Consider the following 26,612-nt stretch of genomic DNA (forward strand, 5'->3'; position numbering starts at 1 on the left):
AACTGCAGAGTTTCTTGGCTGGCTTCACGTTCCAAACTCCCTTCACTGACAATTATAACCATGGAGACTAGGTGAGGCAGATACTGATGGGCAGACCCTGCTGTAGCACCGTGACTTTTCATTGGCTAAATTGGCTGTAGGCTCGACTTAAGGTCCATTCAACATGCACTTTGCTTTAGCTGCATACTCTAGAACAGAATAAAACAACTATACATGGTCTCCCTATAAAAACCAGTCACCTAGTTTTTAGAACATAAGCATTTACTCCCAGTATGTTGTGGCCCATTTCCAACCCTAGTAGGAAAGTACACTGACTACAGAACACTTACGCTTACAGAACACTAACATATTTAATTGAATACTGGAATCACACTGTGCTGACCACACAACCCTGAAAACAATTAAATGCTCACTAGGATTACACTGTGGTGACTACACAACACTGAATATATTTAAATGTGAACTAGGCGTAAACTGTGCTGAATACACAACACTAAAGACATTTAAATGTATAAGATCACACTGCAATGAATACTCAACACTGAAGACATCAACGCGTATGCTTAAATATTTTATATATTATCAGATAGATATTTCATTAAGGGAGATAACATTGGCATGGTGGCCAAGAGGCAAGGCACTGGTCTTGTAAACCGAAGATCATGGGTTCAACCCCTGTCCATGCCTTTGGGGTAGTCGTGGGCTGGCGGTTAAGGAACCGGCCCTGCGCCAGTTCGATCCCCAGTACATGTCTGAAGTGTCCTTGTGCAAGGCACCTAATCCCTAGGTGCTATGCATAGGGCTGCCCACTGCTCTGGGCAAGTGTGCTCACTGCCCCCTAATGTGTGTGTGTGTGTGTGTGTGCTCACTAGTGTGTATGTGGTGTTTCATTTCACGGATGGGTTAAACGTGCATGTGAAAATTCCCTGTTGTGGGACTAATAAGGGTCTCTTAATCTAATTAATACAAACCACTCCCCCTATTCAAGACCAAATGAAAGTTAAATAATTCTCTTCAAGTCTTCATGACCCCCACAGAATAATGACAAATGCAAACAAGCATACCAGATCCTCTTAGCACTTCGTTACCCCCACCAGGGACCACAGGAGTACATGATTAAGCCTAAAATTCAAGCATAGGTGAAAAGATCTCAAAATGTTAAACTAAAGAGAGAGACATTAAGAAAGAAAGAGAGAGAGAGTTGGGGAGTGAGAACACCCTCAGATCTCTCTAATACAAATTTGGGCTGTGACTAAAATGCATTCCTACTACCTTTCTTATCATTAGTCCTCAGTAGAGTCAGCAATAATGAGTTGCATTAAACAAACCGAAATTAATTGAACATTTTATTCATAGCTGTAGACATGAGTGCAAAGTTTAGAGAGAGAGGATAAGGAAAAACAGTACAAAACTTGACCAGTTATCAGTGGTTTTGTTTGGTATGATGGGTAGCAGGAGTAAACATGTTAAGGTTTTCATTGTTAACTGTAGAAAGATGTTGTTTTTACGGTGTTCTCAAGGGAGTCGAGAGAAACTTCAGCCTAGCCCCAACATCTTTACACTAGGCAATGTAAGGCAGCTGCCTAGAGCCCCCAGCAGCCAAGAGCCCCATTTAAATACAAATTACATACATGTGTTGACATTAAATAATCTATTCCAAAATATATACATTTTAAAAATAACTATTATTTGCAAGAAACACAAAAATTGGGAGGAAAGCAAAAAGTTTGTCATTACACTCCCAAAGATAACTGTGTTTTTTCAGTTAGAACAGAGCACTGCACAAGCTCTGGAGACCATACATTACGCTAATGTTTATGTTAGCATAGACAGCTCCAGTTTGGGGTAATTACTCAAAAAAGTAATCCATTCTCTCAAATTGTAATGGATTTATGTCAATGACCACTTCCTGGGAAAAAAATGTTCTCATTACTGATCTGCTTGTTTTACTTTTATGCTACTCTTACCTAAATTATCTCACTGTGTGGGCAGATAATTTTGCTTGTTTCAAGCTTTATTTCTTAAAAGAAGAAAAATGATAAGAAAACGATAATCTATAATATTTCTGTATTTCTCATCATGAGAAACACTACACATAACTATTACCCAGAGTGACTTACAATGTGGTCATCATTTTACACAGGTAGGTGAAGTTAGCATTAGGAGTCTTGCCCAAGGACTCGACTCTTATTGCTATAGTCTAGGGTGCTTATCCAACCAGGGAATTAAACCCCAGTCTACAGCATGGAGGGCAGAGGTGGTACCCACTACACTATACCACCCACCAACATAACTACTAGACATCCTATTCTTCTCTTTTGCCTAGAGCCCAAGAATCACTAAATCTGCCCCTGAGTAAGGCACTGATCAGCATGTGAGTACTTGGTTATTCAACATTAAAAATGAGTTCCTTACAGTACCAGGTTAACTGTAAGTAAGGTGGTCAGGTATGAGGCCTCATTTATGTGCCATGACGTATCTATCAAAGCCCACAGACAAGTAAATAATAAAAGCAATCTTGCTGAGTAACTGCAAACCTAAACACATTACAAGGTTTTAAATCAAGCAGCCTAAAATGACACTCTTTTAGAGAGCATACAAAGACTACATTTGTTCTTAGAACAAACTAGTGTTAAATATGTGGAATTAAAACTAATCTCAGCAAGTCACCCGCCCTCTAAAGCATTATTTACAGAATGTACACAGATTTTGTTTGTTGAATTTGTTTGTTCAACCTGGTTTGGCATAAAGGAAAATACAGGATGTCTGTCCTGGGATGAGTATGGGCTTCTTCGTTTTTTCTTTATTCCATTTTGGTTCCACTGTACGACAGAAGTATCTGCCTAGCATGTTGGCCCAGTCCAAACGCTGTACAGCTGAGGACAGAACCAGTCACAATCTTTCCCTCTGAAAAAGACAGAATTTGTAATAAAAAGACAGAGAAAGAGATAAAAGAGAAAGAATTAAATAATCTAAATAAATGAATTAATAAACTGATGAATGAATCAATGAATCAATCAATAAACTGATTACTTAATCAATTCATTTTAAACACCATAGGCCTTACCCCTGTGGTAGTGAAGTAAAGCCAACCCCAAAGCTATGCTGAAACAACAGAGGAAGAAAAGAGGACCTGGCAGTATTTGAGAAAAAGACAGGAAATGAGGTGTGAGAACAGGAAGAAAGATTGGCATCAAAGAAAAGGACAAACTGCAAGGCTGTACACTGTCAAAGAAAGACAAAACAGCGAAAGGCTACCTGAAGACCACACACTGGACAGCATGCAGTCCGAATAGCAGCATAGTCACAGCTCTCTTACTACAACTGTATGCAAAAGTTTAGATGTCCCCTGTCACATTATATGTTTTGCTGATTTTCTAAGTAACAATAAATTAACACATTCGCCACAGGGAACAAACCTAAATATGTAATTTTTCTGCAAATTTTGCTGAATGTCATAATGTGCACAATGTCATAATGTTGCTGTGCAATTTCTGATGCTGTGCAAGGCAATATCTATGGCAATATCACAATATGTATACTGTAAAAAGTGGCTCATCAGATCTACTTTATGTGGAACAAGGAATTTAACTTGTTTTATTCCACCTCAAAAAACTAGAGTGCTTAAAAAAATCATTCACTCAAGTATTTATTTTGGTTGAATAAAACTAGTTATTTTACGTTACGAGCCGCAGTATTTATTTTTAATTTTTTTGGATGAACCACTTTTTACAGTGTATTCACTAAACTTTTAAAAAGGTTAAGACATGGCACACATAACTCAACAGATTTACATGATGGAAAAAGCTAACTTTACAATGGACACATTTAAAAAAAGCTAAATATATAGATAAAGTAATGTATAATGTATTAATCAGAACTGAGACCAGATTTGGTAAAAGAAATATACATAGAGGAAAAAACTGACGAAGGTCTTTCATTTTGTATACCAAAAAATATAAATGTGGAAACATCAAAGGTGACCATAACATTTAAGACAGCACTCCTCTATACTCTCTTCTGACTGTATAATGATATAAGCAATCATTTTTTTCTCCTTGTGTTTATTTATTTATTTACGTATTTATTTTCTTTCTCACACTTAAATCCCTAAATCAATATAGTTGATTAACAAGCAAGACAGCTTTGGTTTGACATGTATCTCATGTTAAAGAACAGAAAATACAGTGGCAAGAAAAAAGTACTTAAACCCTTTGAAATTACCTGCATTCATGTAGAAAGTTATTTTATAATATGTAGTCTTTAGTTGAGTTGCACTGAAGGACCAACACAATCTATTTAAACTAATAACACAAAACTATGCAATGTTTGTGTCCATTTTAAATATATCATTCAAACATTCACTGTACAGGTTGGAAAAAGTATGAGAATCCCTAGGACAAAGTCTTCAGGAATCAGCAAACAAGTCAAGAGGCTTTTATTGTTATTCCATCCATGTAAAAGTACACAGTGGAGTGAAATTACGTTCCTCCAAGGAACACGGTGCAACATGAAACTGAATAAGCAGTACAAAGTCCAACGTGCAGAAGTAAGCGCACAAAAAAATTAGACGACAAGCAATACAATAAATTCAATAAACAAAACAGACATTAGACACAGTAAACAGACAGCACAGCGCCGACACAGCAGTCATTTCTGAGCATGAGGTAGGGTTGTGGAATAAGGTGCAAAGATTATTTAACGTGCTGTGATCTGTGAATACATGAGCAAAGCAGTTCCTGAGGTAGGATATACACGGTACTTGAGTAAACAAAGTGTAAACAAGATTAGCAACAAGATGCAAAATAGCATCAAAACTTGAGTGTGTGAATGTATGTGTGAGGGGGGCTTTCTGTGAGTTCAAAAACCTGAATGCTTACAGAACAAAGCTGTTGCAGAGTCTGACAGTGATGGCACAGATGCTCCGTGTGAAGGATGGATGGGGTCATCCACAATGCTGGTGGCTTTTTTGGATACACCGTGTGGTTAAAATGTCCATGAAGGAGGGGAGAGAGACCCCAATGATCTTCTCAGCTGTCCTCACTATACGCTGTAGAGGCTTGTGGTCGGAAACCAGGCGATGTTGCAGCTGCTCAGGATGCTCTCCACGGTCCCCCCCGTAGAACATGGTGAGGATGGGAAGGGGGAGATGAGCCTTCTTCAGTCTCCGCAGGAAGTAGAGGCCCTTCTGGACTCTCTTGGCTATGGTGTTGGTGTTGGGGGTCCAGGTGAGGTTCTCTGTGATGTGGACACAGAGGAACTTGGTGCTCCTGACGATTTCCACAGCAGAGCCATTGATGTTCAGTGGGGGATGGACACCTCGCACTCTTTTGAAGTCAATAACCATTTCCTTAGTTTTGTCCACATTCAGAGACACGTTGACGTTGACGTTGACGTCGTCTGTTAAGCGGTTTGGATGATATGCAATTTGTAGTGGGTCCAGTGAGGGGTGTAGCTGGTCTTTGATGTGCCTCATGACAAGCCTCTCGAAGCACTTCATGATGATGGGAGTGAGTGCAATGGGATGGTAGTCATTGAGGCAGGACACTGGAGACTTCTTTGACACAGGGATGATGATGATGGACTTGAAGCACATTGAAACAACTGCAGTGCTCAGAGAGATGCTGGATATGTCAATGAGAACATCAGCCAGCTGTTCAGCACATTCTCTGAGCATTCTGCTCGGTATGCTGTCAGATCCTAGGGCTTTTCGTGGTTTGACTCTGTGTAGAGTTCTCCGCACATCAGCTGTGGACAGGCACAGTAACTGTTCATTTTGAGGAGGTATGGTTTTCCTTGCAGTCGTGCTATTCTGCGCTTCAAACCAAGCGTAGAAGTTATTTACTGCATCTGGAAGGGAGGCATCACCGTCACGAGCAGGTGGACGTGTCTTGTAGTTGGTGATGGCCTGGATGCCCTGCCACATGCACCGTGTGTCTGTAGTGTCTTGAAAATGTTCATGGATTTTCTTTGAGTAGGCATGATTTGCCTCTCTAATGGCCCAGGAAAGCTTGGCTCTAGCTATCCTGAGGCTTGCCTTATCCCCTGACTTGAAAGCCTTGTCACGGGTTCTCAGCAGCATGCCCACCTCTGCAGTCATCCATGGCTTCTGACTGGGGTGTGTAGTGATGAGTTTGGAGACAGAAACATCATCAATGCACTTGCTGATGTAGGCAGTCACTGATTCTGTATACTCCTCCAGGTTGATGGAGTTCACCTTTTCTGAACATAGAGACTAGCGCTGCATTTTTACACCATTCAGTGTTGATGTAAATACACAGGCCTCCACCTTGAGTCTTACCGCACATCTCAACATCTCTGTCTGCCAGGAAGCACATCAGGCCGTCGAGCTGAATGGCTAAGTCCGGAGTGGAGCTTGTCATCCAGGTCTCCTTCTCAAATGTTTGCGAGAAGAAGCGATGGAACGGCTGGTGGTCTGGAGTTAGCCCCGGCTCGCTTGTGCCATTTTGCGCATCACTTTCGGCCAGCAGGCTTACGCAGTGCCATGGATTGTAGAAGGCCTAGTTTGCACAGGTCTCCCCGCAGTCCGCCTGGAAGCAGAGATTGTGACTGATTTCTCAGCTGTAGTAGGCTCTGATGAGGGTAGATGATGGTGTTGGTTGTAACAGCCATGGTTTTTGAGTTTAGAGTCGGGTTACACAACGTATAGAAAAACAAAAAAGCGAAAAAACACAGTTTTGTTGTACCTAGTTCAGACAATGAAATGAGATTGAAAATGTGGGCAACATCCTTGTAGGAAAGTCTGTTAACTCTGGGGCCATCTTGTCAATACCACCAGGCTGTTAGGTGGTATTACTACTACCTAGATACTACTAGTATCTAGAATTAATAAAGTTCAGGGTGGAGAGCCTTCTCATACAAAGCCCCCCAGCTTTGGAATAATCTTCCTATTAAAGTTTGGGGTTCAGACACAGCTTCAGTCTTTAAGTCTAGGCTAAAAACTTACTTGTATACTCAAGCCTTTTGTAATTAGTCTTCCCTGTCAGATCCAGACCTGACAGAGTCTCTGCTGCTCTGTTAACACTGTAATCTGTGATCAGTCACTCATTACAGAACTAACTCTTTTCCTTTCTTTGCCAAGTTGAAAACACATAGTCAACACATAGCCTTGATCGGGGGGGTCTACTGCTCGCCAGCCTTCTGGACCGGCTTGACCACCATTGAGCTTCTTGCTGTACAACGCTGTACAATCCTCACCTTCAGGTTGCTGCTGCTGCATAATCATAAACTAATCAAATTAACCTGGCTGTTTGTAATGAGGAGCCAGACTTCTTCCTTAAACAGACACCATGTTGAGCGTGACAAGCTTTCCCAATCATTTTACAAGCCAGTGACCCATCTCCTCCTTTATAATGTCTCTGTTTATGTTTATTTCAGTTACTTATAAAAACTACTCAAACATTTTTAAAGAGGAATGGTCCAATATTCCTCTCAAATGTTTGATACGCAGCTATTGGAAGCGCTTGCTTGAGGTAACTGCTGCCAAAGGAGGTTTAACCAGTTATTTAATCTAAGGGTTCACATACTTTTTCCATCAGCACTGTGAATGTTTAATGGGTGTTTATAATAAAGGCATAAACAATTATAATTGCATGTTTTCAGTTTTGGCTAATTGTGTTTGTCTAGACATGTAATGGATCACATTTTATAACCGATTACTACAGAAAACTAGTTAATTCAAAAAGATTCACTTACTTTTTCTTAGCACTGTATTAAACTAAACAAAATAACAGATTTGCTAAAAAATGCGCCCTGACTTACAGTTTTATCTGTTAAGGCATTCACCTTTTTCCTTTTATATACATAAATATGTAATATTTACAACATGACAAGCTACACACTGAATGTTTTACTGTCTGAAAGTGCACATTTAATTGATGTCTGGCATGCTAGTTGCAGAATCTACTGATTATGACTGTAAGTACAAAACATTAACAACAGCAGCAGCTGTTTAATCACATTTATCCATGACCTCCTCCGCTCACATGCAAATGCATTTGTGCAAACTGGTACCAAAGGTGGAAAAGTGACTAATTTGTTCCTTCCTGGTGCATCTTCAGGTATTTGAGTGAGCAAGTAAGTGAGTGAGTGTGGGTTTACCCCTGTCGTTAAGCACACAGCGCTCCTTGTGGAAGGGTTTAGGGTTAGTTCCACTTAGTTCTGGGGCCTCTGTGGACAAACAGTATTAGCTGGCATTAGTCAGCTCCGTAAAGGTAAGTTTAAAAAAAGTGCACATCCACTGTAAGTTACTTAAGGCTATGCATGACATTTGCACTGCCTCCTGTCAGAAACTCCTATAGGGAGACCATATGACTGCAATACTGTACAGCTGGGACTGGCTCTATTCCACAGCTCTTTATTCTGGCGAATGACCAAATCCGACATTAGCCATATGTTGCTATGAGATAAATTCTTGTAAGTCGCTCTGGATAAGAGTGTCTGCTAAATGCTGTAAATGTAAATGTAAATGTAAATTTACTCAGTTTATAATACTGTATAACATAAACGTTATATCCAAAAGTAATAAGACAACTCTTCTGATTAGTGAATTTTGTCAAAAAATATAATTTCCATTATTTTCCACCTACCCCAAATGCAGTTAATCAGCCAAGACATGTTTTGTGTCTGATTTTGCTTCTTCAGTTTAGAACTGAAGCTTCTATGCAAACTGCATAGAAATAAACAAATGCTGAAACTCAATGGTCACCCAAACCGTTTCCACAAGTAGATGCCAATTTATTTATATATCTGCTTCAAATGACATCAGTAAGCTCTGGATATAAAAATAATAATTACAGGCATTACACATAAAAAAAAAAAAAAAAAAAAGTAAGATGGCATGGATAGACCATATTTATGCATTAAGCTAAAGCTGGAACTACATTATCATCTGCATAATGTCACACTTTCTTGTACTATTCCACCCTCAAATTCTGGGAGCAAACTTTGGATATCCAACATGTCTTGGCTGATATAAAATCATGTAAAACTGATTTTTTGCCAAACTATTCTTTTAAGGTTTCGCCCAATGACAGCTAGGATGGGCTCCAGTACCCCCGTGACCCAGAAGAAGAAGCAGCTTAGAAGACTGCCTGTATTTTAAGTGTATATCAATGTTTGCGTGAGCTTACTTATGTGGATACGAATACGTGTATGTGGTTGTTCTTACCTCTGCGATACACACGAGTAGGCAGACTAAGGTAGAGGTCTTCATTATGAAGGTGCAGTGCTCGATAAAACTCATGACATGCCTCCTCCCCTTTCCCCTGCAGATGGCTCAGCAACTCAGTCAAACGTGTGGCTGCAGGCACACTCAAGTTACGGAACTATAAGACAGAAGAACAACACTTGTTTGGACTGTGAGCCACTCCCTGTCTAGACATTCATAAAATGTGCATAGAAGGCTGCACAATTGTGATACTGGCCTTAGCAAAAAACTGCAATTGTATAGTATCACAACAGGTAATGTGCAATAATGTAAGTGCACCTGAGATTCATATAAGGGATGTGCAAGACTATTCATAAAAATACTGATTTTGCATAAGATGAAGGTTTTGCTAGCATTTGTAAGCATGTAAGCTATACAATATGTTTCTACTCAGAAATGCGTTGAGAAGGATACACTGTTTAGGATGTGACCAAAAAGGTGAAGGTAGTGATGCTTTTATCGCTAAATAGGCTACATTGATTCTAATGTTAAGCCAAAAAACTGTTAAAATATATTTCCCTGACAAATTAACAAGCTGGCACATGTACTGAAGAGCAAAAAACACCTGTAGAAGGTGACAACATATGAAGCTGAATTGACATCTATTTTCCTTAGGCCAAATCATAAGCATAGCAACAGGTCCACTAAATTAAGTATTTAAAAAAAAAAAAAAAAAGCCACTGATCAAGTGTCTAGGCATTCACAAGGCTTAGCTGGCAACCCTACACAAGAGACTACTTTCACTTCTTGTAAGTAAGCCTATTACTACAACTACAACAAATTACAGATTGGTAATAAAGGGCAAGGACACAGTAATATTATGGCAAACAGTTGTACTAACCTAAACATAACATGCTCATTTTCTAGTTGTAAATAAATGATCAAAAATTAAAAGTTAGTATTGTATAGGAAACCTTTACCACCTTTATAGGAATTAGGTGCCCAGCATGATGCCTATTCAATGTATTGCCCCAATTGTTTCAAATCATTACAGGTTTTTATAGTATTATTGTTATATAACTCAGTAGTTCTGGTGAAAAGATTAGTATTAGAGCTGTAAAATATACTTTTTAATACTTATTCTTAGGGAAGGTTTGATGTGAAAGACACAGTTACTGGCTGTATTTACAGTGAAACTAAATGTTAATAAGGCTGTAAAATGCTTTAAATATTTAAAAGACCTTCCTTCTTTTCATCTTGTTTCTTTCCATCTTGTAACTACATTTCAGATCAATTTATAATGCCAGTTCTTCAGAAAAAAGTGGCTAACTGCACTAAAACTTCGACTGCAATTATATAATGAACACTGCCTTATTACAATCACTCACGGTTGTTGTATTACATGTACGTGCAGGTCCACCTGCAGACAGGTGTAATAACTCAGGAACAGATGAGGTAAATGCACAGATAACTCATGTTTGTCTTTCTTCATCTGAATGTAAAAAGTATTTTTTAAGATATACAACAACAAACGTTACAGGATGGATTTCACTGGAAAGGTCAAACTGTTCGGAAATTACTTACTTTCTGTGCTTCCCTGTCTGTCAGTATCTGGGGGTAAATGCGGTTCAGCTGGAGCACGAGTTTGTCCAGGAGCTCAGTGCCCACGTGCTGCTCAGAGCAGAGGAACTGTGAATCTTGCTGCAGCTGTTCCTGGTACCTGTCTAAGAAGGGGGGATGAGGGGATTTTGAGGGGTAAGTTTTGTACATATTGAGCATCATGAAAGGAGACGACAGTTTCACTAAAGACCTCAAAAACAAATAGTCCAGGTGAAAATCATGACTGTTTAAAGTTTAGCAAAATACATCAAACTCATCTCATCAAACCACGCTTTGCGCACAGAGCACAGTCACGCTGCAACAGGAAAGGGCCTTCCCCAAACTGTTGCCACAAAGTTGGAAGCATATAACTGTCTAAAATATCTCTGTATGCTGGAGCATTAACATCACCCTTTAGTGGTACTAAAGGAACAAGCCCAAACCCTGAAAAACAATCCCAGATAGTTTTATTTTATATAAACTTTACTGTTAGCGCTGTACATTCTGGTAGGTAGTGTTGTTCTGGCATCTACGAAATCCAGTTTCATCCATCAGAGTGCCAAACACTGCTAGTGTAGCGTTGGGATAGTGTAGTGGTAACACCCCTGCCTTCTACACTGTAGACTGGGGTTCAGTGGGGTGGGGTTCCCCACCTGGGCAAACACCCTACACTACACCAATAAGAGTCCTTGGGCAAGACTCCTAACACCGCCTTGGCCTACCTGTGTAAAAATGATCAAATTGTAAAGTTGCTCTGGATAAGAGCGTCAGCCAAATGCCATAAATGTAAATGATAGTCATTCAGAGAACTGATGAAAAATATTCTGTTCTACAGAAACCACATCATGATACACAGTGGTGGTGGTGATAGGAACCAGATGACCAAAGCCTCTAAAAGCTGTTACACAAAATGGTTAAAAATACAATGATTGTTTTATGGTTTTGACCTAAAATGTATGATTGAAAACCATTCATGCTGGAGAGGTGCATGCAGGACAGTAAAATAGTCCCCAACAGCACTTATAAACTATATATATAAACTATATATATAAACTAAGAAGATACTTGTGGTAATGTATAAAATGACTATATTTGTGTTGTAGTCATTATGATTCTTGGTTCCCACCACCACCACTTTGAAGAACTGTGAGTCAGTAATCTGCTATTAACATTTTTACAAGACACTTTTACTTTGTTTACATTTGAACAATGAAGGATTATGCAGCAATTTTGAACAATCTACCTTAATAACTTTTAATAGTAACCCAACTGTAAAAAAAACAAAAGTCAGCTCAATTTCAAACAATAAGTTAACTTATTACGCTGTGTATACACCGCCTTGGCCTCCCTGTGTAAAATGATCAAAGTGTAAGTCGCTCTGGATAAGAGCGTCAGCCAAATGCCATAAATGTAAATGAAGCGTAATTCAACACTCCAGAGAATTTTTCCAGAGTCCAGTAGTGGCAGCCGACGCATGGCATTGCGCATTTTACACACAAGGCTTGTGTGCAGATGTTTGGATATGGAAACCCATTTCCTGAGGCTTCCCACATGCAGTTAGGGTTTACTGATGCTGCTTCTAGAGGCAGTTTGGAACTGTGGAGTGAGTGAAGCAACACAGGCCTTGGGATTTTATGTGCTACATGCTTGAGTTAAAGGTGGCATCTATGACAGTGTCATGTTTAAAGTCACTGAGCTGTATGGTATGAGCCACTCCACGGCCAGCGTTTGTCTATGGAGTTTGCATGACTATTTGTCATTGATTTGATCCCCGTTAGGAATAGGCGTGGCTTAAACTCCTGAACTCAATGAGAAGGAAGGCTGTCCACATACTTTTGGCCATACAATGTATGTTAAACCTTCACACTTTTAATTGCCAAAGAAATCTTGAGCGTGTCATTTAATAACGAAACACACGTTGGACAATTAGGTACTAATAACAAGGTTATTTCAACAGGTTTGAATGGTTTCTTCAAATGTAGATTAGGCTTAGTTTTAAACCATAATCCTTTACAGTGATACGCCGGGTTTAGGCTAACCGCTTAAATGCACTCACTACTTTGGCACGAATCTGTACTTCGTGCGGACAGAGTTAATGCGAAGAGGTTTAGCGTCCAAGTTTAGAAATCTCATAACAGCCCGGCTGCAGAGAGAACCCCTCAAAAATGGCTAAGCCAGTGAGGGGAGCCTTAAAGGAGCGGCTACTGTAAAACAGTTAAAGCAGACGGTGAGACAGCAACAGCGAACATTCGGCGCTGAAACAAATTCGTGTGAATATCTGTATAAAACTGCTTCAAACGTCTATCGCCAGCCACGCTGCTAAACTCCGGGGAGTATTCAAGGAAAGCAGGCTGGTCGTCTAAGCTCCTTCCCGCGACATACAAACAGAACGCGAGCGGAATTCCTCGCGGCTCATGTTTTGGAAATCTGCGAATCTGCGTTCGTCGACGGCAGCCCACACTTTCACTGAGTTGACTGAAGGTCGGCCGGCCGTCAGCAACAAGTCAAAGCGCTAAAATGGTAAACAGCGCTAAATCATGCGGTCTAAACAAAGCCACTCGTCGAAACCCACAAGAAGTAGTAAATCTATGGATTTACTGACCTGCCATTGTGCAACTGTTGGTGAATTTCTCCGACTGCCGATTCGCCACTCGCTCAACTCTGAGACGAAGGAGCACCATGACGGAATCAGCCGGAATGTGCCGAGCTCCGACGAGTCAGGCTGCTCCAAAATACACCGAAGTGACGGTGTTAAATTGCATGCTAATTCATTAATAAATGCTCTTCTAAACTGCTTATACTGTATAACTGTGTTTTTTTTTATTTATGCATTATTAAATCGGGTGTAACTAAAGTTTAATCAGCTAGTCTAATATTTGGCCACAAAACACACTGAATTTCGGGTGTACTTGCTCACGATGTCCACTCGGGGTCGCTGTTTACAGCGAATTCTTAGGATGAAACACGACACACTCCAGTTTAGACCACTCCTATGTTCAAATAAACCTTTACTCGAAAAATCACACAGTAGTCAATTCAGTTAAAAGTCCACCAAAGAAAACGCGTAAATAAAATATATTAAAACTTTTGTTAAGTTTTCAAAGTTTATATCCCCAGATCAACAAGTCTAATGAATGTGCTACTGTAGGTGAAGCTCACATCTAATATCCCCCACAAACATTTGTTATGTTTAATCCTCCCATTATCAGGCAAAATGTAACATCTCCAAATAAATGATTGACAGCATTTTTTTGCTTTCTATTTAATGACTTTTCCTACTTTAATGGGCACAACTGGGTAAACATAAACTGAATTTTATGTTGATGGTGATGTTTTCAATGTCCTGTCACATTTTGTACACATCAGTGTCCTTTGGAGTCAGTTTGACCCCAGGTTGTTTTAACTGTATAAATCATAAGAAACATCAGCATTTTAGTTATTTTGGCTGTTTTGGATTACATTGAGATCAACATAATATGCTGTTTTATGGTCTTCAAAAAACTTGCCTCTGCTTTGAGGCCCTGACTTTACCCATAGTAGTGAAAGAACTAAGATATATTTCCCAGAGGTTTAAATTGCTGCAGTAAAGGACAAAAGATGTTTGTAATTTTCAAGGTAATGGGAGGGATAAACAGCATACGTAAGGTGGAAATGAGAGCGAGGTAGATAAAGAGAGAAAAAATAAGCCAAATATGTCTGTACATTCTCACCAGCCTTTATACACAGGCAGAAACTACAACCCAAGTGTTGCCATTCAGTTTGTGGTAGCCATGCTTGGGCCCTGTTATCAGCAGTCAGTTTCTGACCAGAAAAGTCCTTGTTTGGATATATATTTACAGATATTTATCCAGATGAAATGGACAAAACAAGCACCAGCGCAGTGTGATGATACATAGCCTATTATGATTATTAATTATACATTAACCTTGTCATTAACTGGCTTGTAGAAACAATAATGAACCACTGGATCTCACATCTACATCAGCATTATTGCAGTTCAATGCACAAATTGATAATCCTACAACTTACAGTAGCTCATTAATAAACAGAAGTGTCGGGTGTTCAGATTAGGGTTAGCATAAAGTTATAGAGGAACACATGATTCTAAGAACAGGAGTGTTCCTATCTGTTTCTGAAGCTGCTTTTAAGGCACACATAATAAAAAACAACATTGTAAGAAGGACTCATTCTCAGTTAAGAGCCCAGGCCGGAGACAAGGTTTCGTCTTACTGCTCTGTTAAGTGACCTTCTCAGTCTCAGTTCATGGTTGCCTTTGTATTAGCAACCAAATAGTTTAGTGGTCCATCCATAACAGGCAAACAGTCTGATTTATTGCTGTAGAACAACTATTCAAACAGATATAACCCAGATCGGTGGGCTTTTTGCATCAAGTGGATGTTGACCTTTCCAGAATGGGTCCTCCAGGCTTTGTCCATCTGCACTTGAGACCGCACTGTCCTGGCTGACCATCAAGGTCGGCATGGATTGTCTCCACGGTGGCTGTTCCAAAGTGGGATCATATCCACTGCAGGGTAGTGGGGGTGGAATATGTGTTTTAAGAGGTTGTAGGACACATGTGGTCTGGGTGTTTATATAAGAGGCGGGGGGCATTGCTTTGAGGTGAGGCTGGCTGGAGTGGATGCTCAGATGATAGTCTTGCTGATGATACCTGTGAAATAGACAGTGCTCAATGAGAACTGGTTTATAAGCTGCAAAACTTTTTCCAATATTGTGATTGTCTAGTGCCTACATATACAGCAGTGTGCAAGGGGGCATTTCTGAGGACGGTGACACTTTATTTTTAGTGGTCCTTTTCAGATTAAGCAAACACTCAAAGTGCTCTCAGAAACATGTCAAAAACATACATGGGTTAGGATTAGGTTTTGGGTTGAGGTTAAGGTTAGGTTTAGGATTAGGGCCAGGGTGAGCGTTAGGTTTTGGGTAAGGTTAGGTTTTGGAAGTAACAACCATGATATTGCCAAAAGTATTGAGTAAAGCGCCGCCACTGGACTCTAGAGCAGTGGAGACGTGTTCTCTGGAGTGATGAATCACGTTTCTCTGTCTGACGAGTCTGGGTTTGGCGGTTGCCAGGAGACGGTACTTGTCTGGTGTAAATCAATCAAAAAAGTTGGTGGTGTTCTCAGAACAATAGACAGACCACCTCACAGACCAAAGCTCAACAACACTCAATGTGTTTGAAGTTCTTGGATGTAAATAAAGCAACCAACTTCTAAGACTTAACTTTGGAGGTCAAAAAATATCCCTGCAGATTTCTTTGAAAATTTTGGAAGCTTCAATAAAAGGGAATCGATGCACATTGTAAACAATGCTTAAAAATATATTTAGTTATTGAGACTTCTATGTAATTTTCTGATAAATGTATGTTTTCTTTTTTTCTAATGCCAAAAAATGAAAAAAAAAACTGTACTTGGCTAAAAAGTACTATAAATGGCTGCAAATGAAAGAAAAACTCCAAGCAAACTTCGCTTCCTTGTGCTGATAGATATCTCTATAGTGAGTCACTTGACGTTTTTTTTCACCTGATACTTTTTGAATCAAATCACTTGGTGCCATACCTGCACGCAGCCTTCTGATCACTAAACGTGCGTGGCTGGATATCAGCTACAGCCTGATGTATGGGTTGAGGAGTACATTGCGGTTGCTTGCTGTTGTTGTTGTTGTTATTTCTCCCTTTTTGGCTATAAAAATCTTCTGTCATTTCCTGTTGCTCCATGTGCTGCCAATATGCTGCATCTTCTCTCTTCCTTCTCTCTCTATGCACAAACAAACACACACACACACGCGCACACACACACACACACACACACACACACACACACACACACACACACACACACACACACATTGTAAGCAGCAACACCCAAACACTATCACGTACCACCATTTGCTCAAACAATGCTTACTTGAACCTACACAAGATCATTTACATCAATGTGTTTCATTCTTTTGTTTCACAGCAGTCACTGTCACTGTAGCTCAGGTTGCTATCAATATTACACTTGAATCTTTTTCATTTGTTCTCAGACTCTAAAACAATCCTGATCCGATACTTCTTCTTTAAAAACTACTCATCATTAAAATGAGCTATTTTAAATGAAGTACTTAAGATGTGCGTCTACCTCACAAGACGAACTACACAACAATATCATATCATACAATATGAACCTGTGGCATTCCTTGGAAATCTGTTTTATTTTTTCCCAAATTCCAATTTTCCCTTTCTCATTTTTGGAATTTTTACTCAGTTGTCTGTAAGAGTATTTTAGAAATACTAAAACACTTTACTGAAGTAATATTCTGTAACAGCAATAATTAATTCATTTATGACTCATTATACGCTCTCTCATGTTCTTGATCAGAGGAACAATACTTTTAGGGGAATTACGCTTGTTTTTCAAAAATTCTGCATAATCAAACCATTAGCATGTCAGTAAAGTCATTCAAAGAGGTTTGGTGTGAAATACCCTGTTTCAGAGACACAAGAAACAACAGTGGTGATAGGAACCAGACATCCAAAATGTTTAAAGTCTCTAAAAGCCAACTCACAGAAAATTATTAAACAAAATTGTTGGGATTATGCTGCCTGTGGCATGACGCATTGTTTTAGCATAGTTTTGGGATTAGGTTTTGGCTAAAATCAATTATATTTTTAATAAATTAATGGCAGAAGGATACATAGAGGGCATTCTAAGGCAAAATAGTAGCCAAAACATTTTTTCCAGACCCACTATCAATATTATATATAGAACTCAAGAAGACACATGTAGGTTTGCTGGTAATTTTAGACAGTAAATAAAATGCCTATATTTGCATTGTGGCTTTATTAGACTGGTTCTTATCATCATAAGAATTATCTTGTGAAGAAATATGAGCTGGTTTCTCTATAAACTCACCATTTCACACCAAACCATTCTAATGACTCTGTTTACATCCCAAAGATTGAACTATGCAGAAATTTTGAATGTTCTTGTTTTACTGTTATCGATTTTACAGTCTTTACTGAGGCGCAGGGGCCACATGCCTATGATATTCACAGACATATGGCAGAATCTACGTTCACCTACAGAACAAATGTCTAATGTTCAGAGGTTTTGTTAAAATCTCCAACACGTCTTTTTCAATGGTTATGTTCCAAATCTGTGACATGATTTTTATTTTCCCTTACAAAACCAGATCCAGCATTTTCTGATGATACTCACTCTATACTGATACCTGGTATCAGATTGGTGGCATCCCTAAAAATGATCTATTCATAAAAAGGACCAGTAAAGAATATACATCTTTCACTGACTGTGATATGCGCAAACCCTGTAGACCCCTCTCTGCTCAAAGCCGTTTCCAAACACTTCCATTTTTGGTACTCTCACTCCCCTCTCACTCTCTTTTTCTCTCCAGCTTTAACACCTTTCCCTCTCCTCTTCTCTTCTCATTCATTATCCCACTCATTTCTCTCGTTTCTTTCTCCTCCCTCTTCTCACCTTTCCATTCGTCTCCTTTCCTCTTTTCTCACACGCTTCACCAGGCACGAGGTGATGAAGATGATGCTCATGAAAATGATAATGGCTGAGCTGATGATGGACGCAAGCAAAGCCAGACGGAAGCCTTCATCCTCATACCGTGAGACTGCTACAAGAGGGAGAGATTTACGCAACAGTCAAAAGCAGAAGTGAAAATAACTACAACTCAGGGGATCATTATAAGACAAGTTCCCAACTCTTCGTGAGCACAGTGTAAAAAACCCAACTTAAATTTGTTGGCCTGTAGCACTTTATAGGATCTGAACAAAGAGTTTGTAAAGAACTGATTTAAAATGTTCGTTTTTGTTAATTGTTAATTGAACATCAAAGTTAATTGAACATCAAATCCAAAGTTAAAGGGGAATTCCATCCATTTTTCAAAAGTTCCACATAATTAAATGGTTAAGATGTCATTCAGACAAAGTCATTCAGAGTGGTTTGGAGTCAGAATTGTTCTTAGTGGTGGTGACAGGAACCAGGCGTCTTAAGAGTTTGATGCCTCTAAAAGCTCCTTCACAGAAAATTGCTACACAAAGTGGTTAAGCATACGCTGCCTGATGTCTGAGACATTGTTTTATAACAGTTTTGGCCTAAAACGTCTTTTTTAATCCATTTATTTGGTGGAGGGGTACACGCAGGGCATTGCCCCCAAAATACTCCACAAAGAAAACTTATTTTTTCAGACTTTCCATTATTTTACCATCATCAACATTACATATGGAACTCATGTGAAAGACACGCGTAGGTTAACTGATGGTTTTGGATACTAAATAAAATGGCTATATTTGCGTTGTAGACATTGTGACTCCTGGTTCCCATCACCACCACTGTAAAATCTGAGTCTGTACGTTTCTCTACAATGAGTGTAAACAGTGTATTAAACAGTGTATTAAACAATTTTGTACACAGACATTTAAGTGATCTCAGGGTCTCCAAAGTGTCATAACTGGCTAAGCGTTGCTCTATTATTAGGAGATTGTGGATGGCACAGCCACCCTGAACTGCGCTATAAAAACTTTTCCCAGTAATTTAATGTAGGTTAATGTTGAGTTCATTAAACTTCACATAACAAGTTAATACATGTAAAAGACATATTACTCTTTTGTTCATTTATTAGTACAAGTTTGGTTGTCTGGTTCTCATAATTTGGTACATTCAATGAACTCAAAATTTCAAGTTAACCTGGTTACGTACTTTTTTGCGTTTAAAAACTGCATAATATTTTAGAATACAGGAATCCAGAAAGTACCTGGCATTGTGTAATAAAGTTCCTCATAGTTTATCTAACTGAGATACAGTATTAAAAAATATGAGCTAGGAGAACTTTTAACTAAAATAGGAATTTTGAGCTGGCTGCCATTGAGTTAACTCAAAATACACAGCGTAATAAGTTAACTTATTGTTTGAAATTGAGCTGACTTTTGTTTTTTTTACAGTTGGGTTACTATTAAAAGTTATTAAGGTAGATTGTTCAAAATTTCTGCATAATTCTTCATTGTTCAAATGTAAACAAAGTCAAAGCGTCTTGTAAAAATGTTAATAGCAGATTACTGACTCACAGTTCTTCAAAGTGGTGGTGGTGGGAACCAAGAATCATAATGACTACAACACAAATATAGTCATTTTATACATTACCACAAGTATCTTCTTAGTTTATATATATAGTTTATATATATAGTTTATAAGTGCTGTTGGGGACTATTTTACTGTCCTGCATGCACCTCTCCAGCATGAATGGTTTTCAATCATACATTTTAGGTCAAAACCATACAACAATCATTGTATTTGTAACCATTTAGTGTAACAGCTTTTAGAGGCTTTGGTCATCTGGTTCCTATCACCACCACCACTGTGTATCATGATGTGGTTTCTGTAGAACAGAATATTTTTCATCAGTCTCTCTGAATGACTATCATTTACATTTATGGCATTTGGCTGACGCTCTTATCCAGAGCGACTTTACAATTTGATCATTTTTACACAGGTAGGCCAAGGCGGTATTAGGAGTCTTGCCCAAGGACTCTTATTGGTATAGTGTAGGGTGCTTGCCCAGGTGGGGGATTGAACCGCAGTCTACAGGGTGAAAGGCAATGGTGTCAACCACCTGTCTACATCTGAACCATTTGATTATGCAGAAATGTTGAAATGTTACTACATCAGTAAGACCAAATACTTTTTTGTTGTGTTGTTTTTTTGGAACACAGGAACATCCTTGTGCAGCATGAAGCCCAAATCACAATCAAAATAATCAAATTCCATTTGATTAACACTTGATGGGAAAGATTATATACAGATATAAAACGTCTTTAAAAATAATGTCAAAAATATTGAAAAAATAATGTTCAACAACATGAAAAGTCAAAAGGAAGAGAACAGAACATACAGTCCAGTACACAACCGTATGACATTTGATTGGCACACACTGTCAGAGGCTGCTAGTTTGTCTCAGGAAGGAGAAACAATATAACAGGATTCTTTCAGGGAAAGTGAACAATAGTGTAGTAGAGCTTAAAGGCTTTGAAGTAAGACCCCAAGTACAAAGCAACAAATTAGTCTTTTACAGAATGAGGCAGAGAAAATGTAAAACGTTTCAAATTAGAGTTCTCAAGAAAGTGTCAGAGGAAATGAATGAAGTCTGGCATGCTCCACTGATCCTGCAGTGCTGGCAATTTTCCTGCTTAAGGCTTTTTAAGCATTGAATATACTGTGTGCGCTATCTACTGTATCACACAGACTGCTAAAAGAGTGGTTTAGAACACAGATGCCTATTTTTACTTTTTCTGTCACACTCACGCTAACACATTCTCACACGCTTGGCACTCTTGTCTTGTTTTCTCTCTTCAAACACACTCACACCCATGTCAGTCACCCAGCCTCTGCCAGAGAATGCTAATGGTGTTGTTTCAGACATTTTTGGAGCATGGCAGATTTTCCAGTGTGACGAATCTGTCCAGAAGCATTATTATAGGACTGTAAGGATCATATGTAGAAATGCCCATCTACATGTATGTATGCATGTCTTACGTCTACACTCGGGGACTCCCCCACTCCACAGCGCAGTGTTACTGTCCTGCACGCAGGACAACCGTCCACCGCCGACCACTCGGTGCTTGTAGGGGCACTGTAAGGTCATCACGGTTCCAACACTGGTGCCATTACCCGCCACTAGCTTTAGCGTACCCAGAACCGGAGACTGCATGGGAGCACATTGACCTGACAGGGAAAAACAGAGTATCTTCAGAAGTCAGAGTGCGCAGCATTGGAAAGTCTGAAACAGATGGTACAGAATGAGCAGCACTAGATTAGAGTTTCCTGAAAAACATTTAACTGCGCAGTGTCCTGATGCACAGAGACCATTCTGGTCCTGCAGGACCTCAATAGCAAAGCAGCATCTCCACTAAGGACTTTTAGGGAAACACAGTGAAGCAGAGAAGTTCAGTGACATTTTGTAAACAAATGAAACTGAAATATAGAAAATATATATACTGATTTAAAGTGGCAGCACAAAATCTATAAACGCTAATAAAACACAGCTTTACTGTTAAAGAAGAATTCCACCAATTTTTCAAAAGTTCTGGATAATTCTGTAGTTGAGCCGTACCAAACATAAAACAGAATAGAATAGAGTAGAACTTCACTGTCCAACATTTTTAGTAGATGTTTGGTTCCTATCACCACCACTGTGAACAATTTTGACTCTGGTTTCCCTGGAATGGAGCAACAATTGTTAGAATAAAAGATAAAAAAATGAAAAAGGGCAATTAATGGGTATTGCATGTGTGATGTCATGTCTAACATCCAAAATAAGAAGCAAAAACCAGAAACAAGGTGGCAAAAGTAATAAAGGTGAAAACGTTCGAACAAATGAATAAAAGAAAGATGCTGAGAACAATCAAACAAATGAGCTGAATTAACAGCTTGCAACTAGTCATCATTATTTTACAACAGTGATAGACGGAAGGACAAGGTCAAAGGCTTTGCAGAACGATAGCAAGTCCATTCTCTGGATGTCAACTGTGGTCAACTGCACTTGACCAGATAAGTATTTAATACAGAGATGCACAGATCATAGGTGCACCGGTGTTTTTATGGCTAGTTCAGATTCTGATCTGGGAGATTTGGCCTATTTTATCAGCCTTTTTTAAATACTTGAGGCTCACACTTTGTGGACTAACATTGATAACACTGTTTTTTGTTTAAGGGGTCAAACGAGTTTTTTAATGCTTTCACAAATTAGCTGCTTATTTAAATGAGTGGTGGTTGGGATAGTGTAGTGGTTAAGACCTCTGTCTTATACACTGTAGACTGGGGTTCAATCCCCATCTGGGCAAACACCCTACACTACACCAATAAGAGTCCTTGGGCAAGACTCCTAACACCACCTTGGCTTCCCTGTGTAAAATGATCAAATTGTAAGTCGCTCTGGATAAGAGCGTCAGCCAAATGTCATGAATGTAAATGACATGAAATGGTACATAGAAAGTTAGGCCATTGGCTATATATCACAATAAGTTGTGAATAATTGTGCCATGACATTTCTGTGCACTCAAATACTTCGCGAATACACTTACCAGGATCAAAACATGCCAGCTGAACATTAAATATGTTTTGTTAACACATTAATCTAAAGGCTGTCAAATTACTCTCACAATCATAATTGTTGTCTTTGATAGCAGGAATAAACTGCACAATGATTTCTGGAAATAAAAAAAAAAAAACACTATGGGTTTGATTGAAAAAATAGCTGTTAGCAGGAAATCTCACAGCAGGAAAATGTGCAAATGACTGTGTTGTAAACCCACCTCAAGTTTCACGCATCCTGCCTGCAGCTAAGCTCAAAAACCTCGACACAGTAACGCAATGCCTATTGTTTCGGTTAACATCAATATCAAGTATCAATCCAGATTATAGATACTTATTTTTTTATTTGCCTTTATGTTGCAAAGTATAATATAAATGCTCTAAACAAACATATTCATACAACAGCTTCATTATTTCAGGTTGTCACATTGCACGATTGCATCATGGCACACATTAGAGGTCAGAGTGAGGCACTAGGCCATAAAGTTTCTGTCATTGTAATGTATATAGTTTACATTCTCCCTCACTTGATTTCCTCATCATGATTCTGATTTGAGAAAGCGTTTGTTCTGGCTTCCATGCTTACCACTGGAGAAAAGTCATTCTGATGACTTGAGAGTTTGTTTTTTTGTTTTTTTCCCCTTGTCTCCGCTTCTTAGAAAGGCACTGAACGCAAACACATACACCCACACCCACAGGGCCCCACACCTTATCACAATTCTGTGGACAGCTGTTAGGAAATGTCTAGTTTTGCCTCATAGCTTCCTCACAGCAACGTACAAAAGAACGTATATATGAAAAGCCTCTGTGTTTTGGATGAGGAGTGATCACTTCAGGCGCATGTTAACTTGGAAATCAAGGCTGGTCTGACCAGATTCAAAACACAGGGTGTTAAAGACCGCCCATGTAGTGAGATTACATCAAAAACGGACCTAATCTCTGGTCACTATTCGATATACATACATAAACAGAAAGAAGAGCACTCATTAAACTACTGATTGCTGAAAACAGCAGAAAAAAATATAATAAATATAATAAAAAACAGCAGCCACCCATGGAGAAGAGCTTTGTATTTCCTTTAGTAAAGCATACTTTCACATTTGCACACTGGCAGAGAGGCTTCCTGCGTCTGTGGTTTCTGTTTTGTGTAGAACTTGTTTCATGTCACCCATGGTCTCTCTCGTCGCAATACAGGGCCCGGAAAAGTGCCGTGCCCATCTTAGCCAACTAATTCTCCTGCTGAGAGCTGATGTAGGGCCAGTTGAGAAGACACAGGCTATTTCTCGAACACAACACTTGAGCCTTAAACATGCAGCACACAGAAAAGCCCACAGGAGTTGAACTAAAAGGGAATTCCATCATTTCTTTAAACATTTCTGTATAATTCTGTGGTTGAGATGTAAACAAAGCCATTCAGAGTGGTTTGTAGTGAAATGATTCCTTTGTAGTGAGACATACAGACTCAGATTTCTTTAGTGGTGATGATAGGAACCAGACGTCCTAAAGTCCACAGACACAGCCACTTTATCCAGTATCGAGTTTTCATGTAACTCTGATGATTGTCAAAGTTAAACAGTTATATTGTTAGATTCTTAAAAACATTTTCTTTAGGGACAATTTTGCCTGGGAGCACAATTCATGAATGCCTCCACCAAACTACTCACAAAACTACTGACATCAGGCACTTTATTCATAAGCATTTCTGAGAGGGAGCTGTTAAGAGGCGTTTGACTTCTCAGACGTCTGGTTCCCATCACCACCACTGCGAACAATTCCGAGTCTAACGTTATCTAGAACACAGTACTTCAGAGCAAACCACTCCGAATTATATTGTTGACATGCTATTTAATTATGCGGGAATTTGGGTGGAGCGCCCCTTTAGGTGTTAAAATCCTCCTATAGGTCTCCGCTGAACGCCGTTAGAGCGGATTCAGCACAGCGAAGACCCCGAGAATGAGGTGCTGTCATATTAGTGTCCACGGTGCCGGTTACCTGTTTGGTTCCGTGTCCGGTTAGCATCGTCCTGCGCCACTTTGGACTTGGTCTCCTCAGAAACGGACGCGTTGAACGAAGCCATCGGTGCCGAGCCCCCAGCCGCGCTGACCCGGAGCCGCTGAGGCGCTGGAGTTCGTCGCTGTGGAGAGCTCAGAGGTCCTGTCAGTCTGGTTGTGGGAGCGGAGGGGGGTGAGTGTCAGCGAGGACGAGGGCAGACCGTCCTGGGCGAGTCCACAGACAGACAGACAGACAGACAGACGGTTAGGAGGGGGAGTGTCGGTCTCCTTTTAGCTTAGCAGAAGCTGCTCGGTCGGACGTCTCGTCGGTTAGACTCGTGCCAGAGCAGACAGTGTGTGTCAGTCAGGAAGCGGGAGCCCAACTTCTGCCTCGTGTGTGTGTGTGTGTGTGTGTGTGCGTGCGTGTGGGGCACCTTCCGCCGCTGTGCTCAGCCTCCCAACACCAGCCCAAACACTAATGTCGGCACACAGCAGCTCGGGGCTCAGGAGATAACAGCCACAGCTCCAGCTGGCAGGTTAGAGAGGGGGTTTGGGGCCATATACGAGTCAACTGACTGCCCAGTGCGCAGTGTTCCCGTTTACCCAGTGGGAGGATGAGCTGGAACACACTGAGGGTCCGTTTTAACACCTGCCAGAACTGATGAACTAGTGCTAAGTTAGTCCACTGTAGTTCTGTGCTGTAAGGAACACGTGTATTTTCAACCCTACTGTATTTTATATTACCGTCTCTGAGACAGACAGACCGCTCAGCTGGTACAGATACACATCAAACATCAAATATATGAAACCTGGCATGAGACTGGGTGCCAGGGCATTTATTGTTTGTCCGGTGTAGGACAGCAAATTAAAAAACACCATACATCAGTAAAACATGGAACTGCGTACTATCATGCCAGATTATAGGTAAAACACAGGACTCCACCAACTGAGGTCCATTCAGAAGTGTAGGATGGGTAGTAATAGTATGTGGATTTGAACACAGCTGTTGTTTCTGAATAACTACAGCTTTACCAACACACACACACACATTTTCTAAGCCGCTTCTCCCTCAGGGTCGCAGGGGGTGCTGGAGCCTATCCCAGTGGTCATCGGGCAGAAGGCAGGATACACCCTGGACAGGTCGCCGCTGTACCAACTGTTAATGTCTATTTTATTTTTAAATCTGTGCAAACATGAAGCAAAAAGAGAAAACTGACTTCACTGAAGGTGGCTCAGCGGTAATGCTGTGTAACTGACCCCGCAGTATGGAGGCTGTCCTTATGCACTGGCTACAATGCTACATTGTAGGAAACAAGATGGTGATTAAAGTAATGTAAGGTAGGATTTTGTGATTTAGCTCAGTAAGAGTTGAAAAAAAAATATTTAGATGCCTCAAGACACTCTTTGGCACAGATCTCTTTAAAACGCTGACGAACTGCTCTGAATTATTCAATGTGGCTAGGAATTGTGGTAACGTGGCGGGGAGGAGTGGTGGGGAGGAGTGGTGTAAAGGCATGGCTGGGTGAGTTTGGTGTGGAAGAACTTGACTGGATGCACAGAGCCCCGACCTCAACAGCATCAAACAAATCAAACCTTTAGCATGAACTAGAACAGAGACTGTGGGCCAGACCGTCTCGTCCAACATCAGTGAACTCAAATACTCTTTCCTGATGAATGTGCAAAAATTCCCAAAGACACTCTCCAAAATCTTGTAGAAAGCTTCCCAGAAGAGTG

General features: G+C 40.0%; 2 protein-coding genes across 3 annotated transcripts; both read right to left on the reverse strand.

Annotated features, from left to right (window-relative positions):
• Positions 1-1,333: 1,333 nt before the first annotated feature.
• LOC108442356 (caspase recruitment domain-containing protein 19-like) lies at positions 1,334-13,484 on the reverse strand. 2 transcript variants are annotated; one of them, XM_017722357.1, is made up of 6 exons: positions 13,371-13,484; positions 10,754-10,893; positions 9,191-9,347; positions 8,122-8,190; positions 3,068-3,133; positions 1,334-2,907 (listed from the first exon to the last, which is right to left on the reverse strand). In XM_017722357.1, the coding sequence occupies exons 1-6, from the start codon at positions 13,447-13,449 to the stop codon at positions 2,804-2,806; spliced, it is 615 nt and encodes a 204-aa protein (XP_017577846.1). In that variant the 5' UTR covers positions 13,450-13,484; the 3' UTR covers positions 1,334-2,803. The 2 variants fall into 2 exon arrangements, with proteins under 2 accessions (XP_017577846.1, XP_017577848.1); XM_017722359.1 differs by lacking the exon at positions 8,122-8,190.
• A 274-nt stretch (positions 13,485-13,758) lies between these two features.
• On the reverse strand, positions 13,759-25,325 carry LOC108442355. The gene is made up of 5 exons (XM_017722356.2): positions 24,880-25,325; positions 21,331-21,519; positions 18,268-18,415; positions 16,345-16,542; positions 13,759-15,437 (listed from the first exon to the last, which is right to left on the reverse strand). Exons 1-5 carry the CDS (start codon positions 24,962-24,964, stop codon positions 15,119-15,121), a joined length of 939 nt encoding a protein of 312 aa, XP_017577845.1. The 5' UTR covers positions 24,965-25,325; the 3' UTR covers positions 13,759-15,118.
• Positions 25,326-26,612: the final 1,287 nt, after the last annotated feature.

Source organism: Pygocentrus nattereri, chromosome 29 (assembly GCF_015220715.1).
Source record: "Pygocentrus nattereri isolate fPygNat1 chromosome 29, fPygNat1.pri, whole genome shotgun sequence".
In the NCBI taxonomy this organism is placed as follows: domain Eukaryota; kingdom Metazoa; phylum Chordata; class Actinopteri; order Characiformes; family Serrasalmidae; genus Pygocentrus; species Pygocentrus nattereri.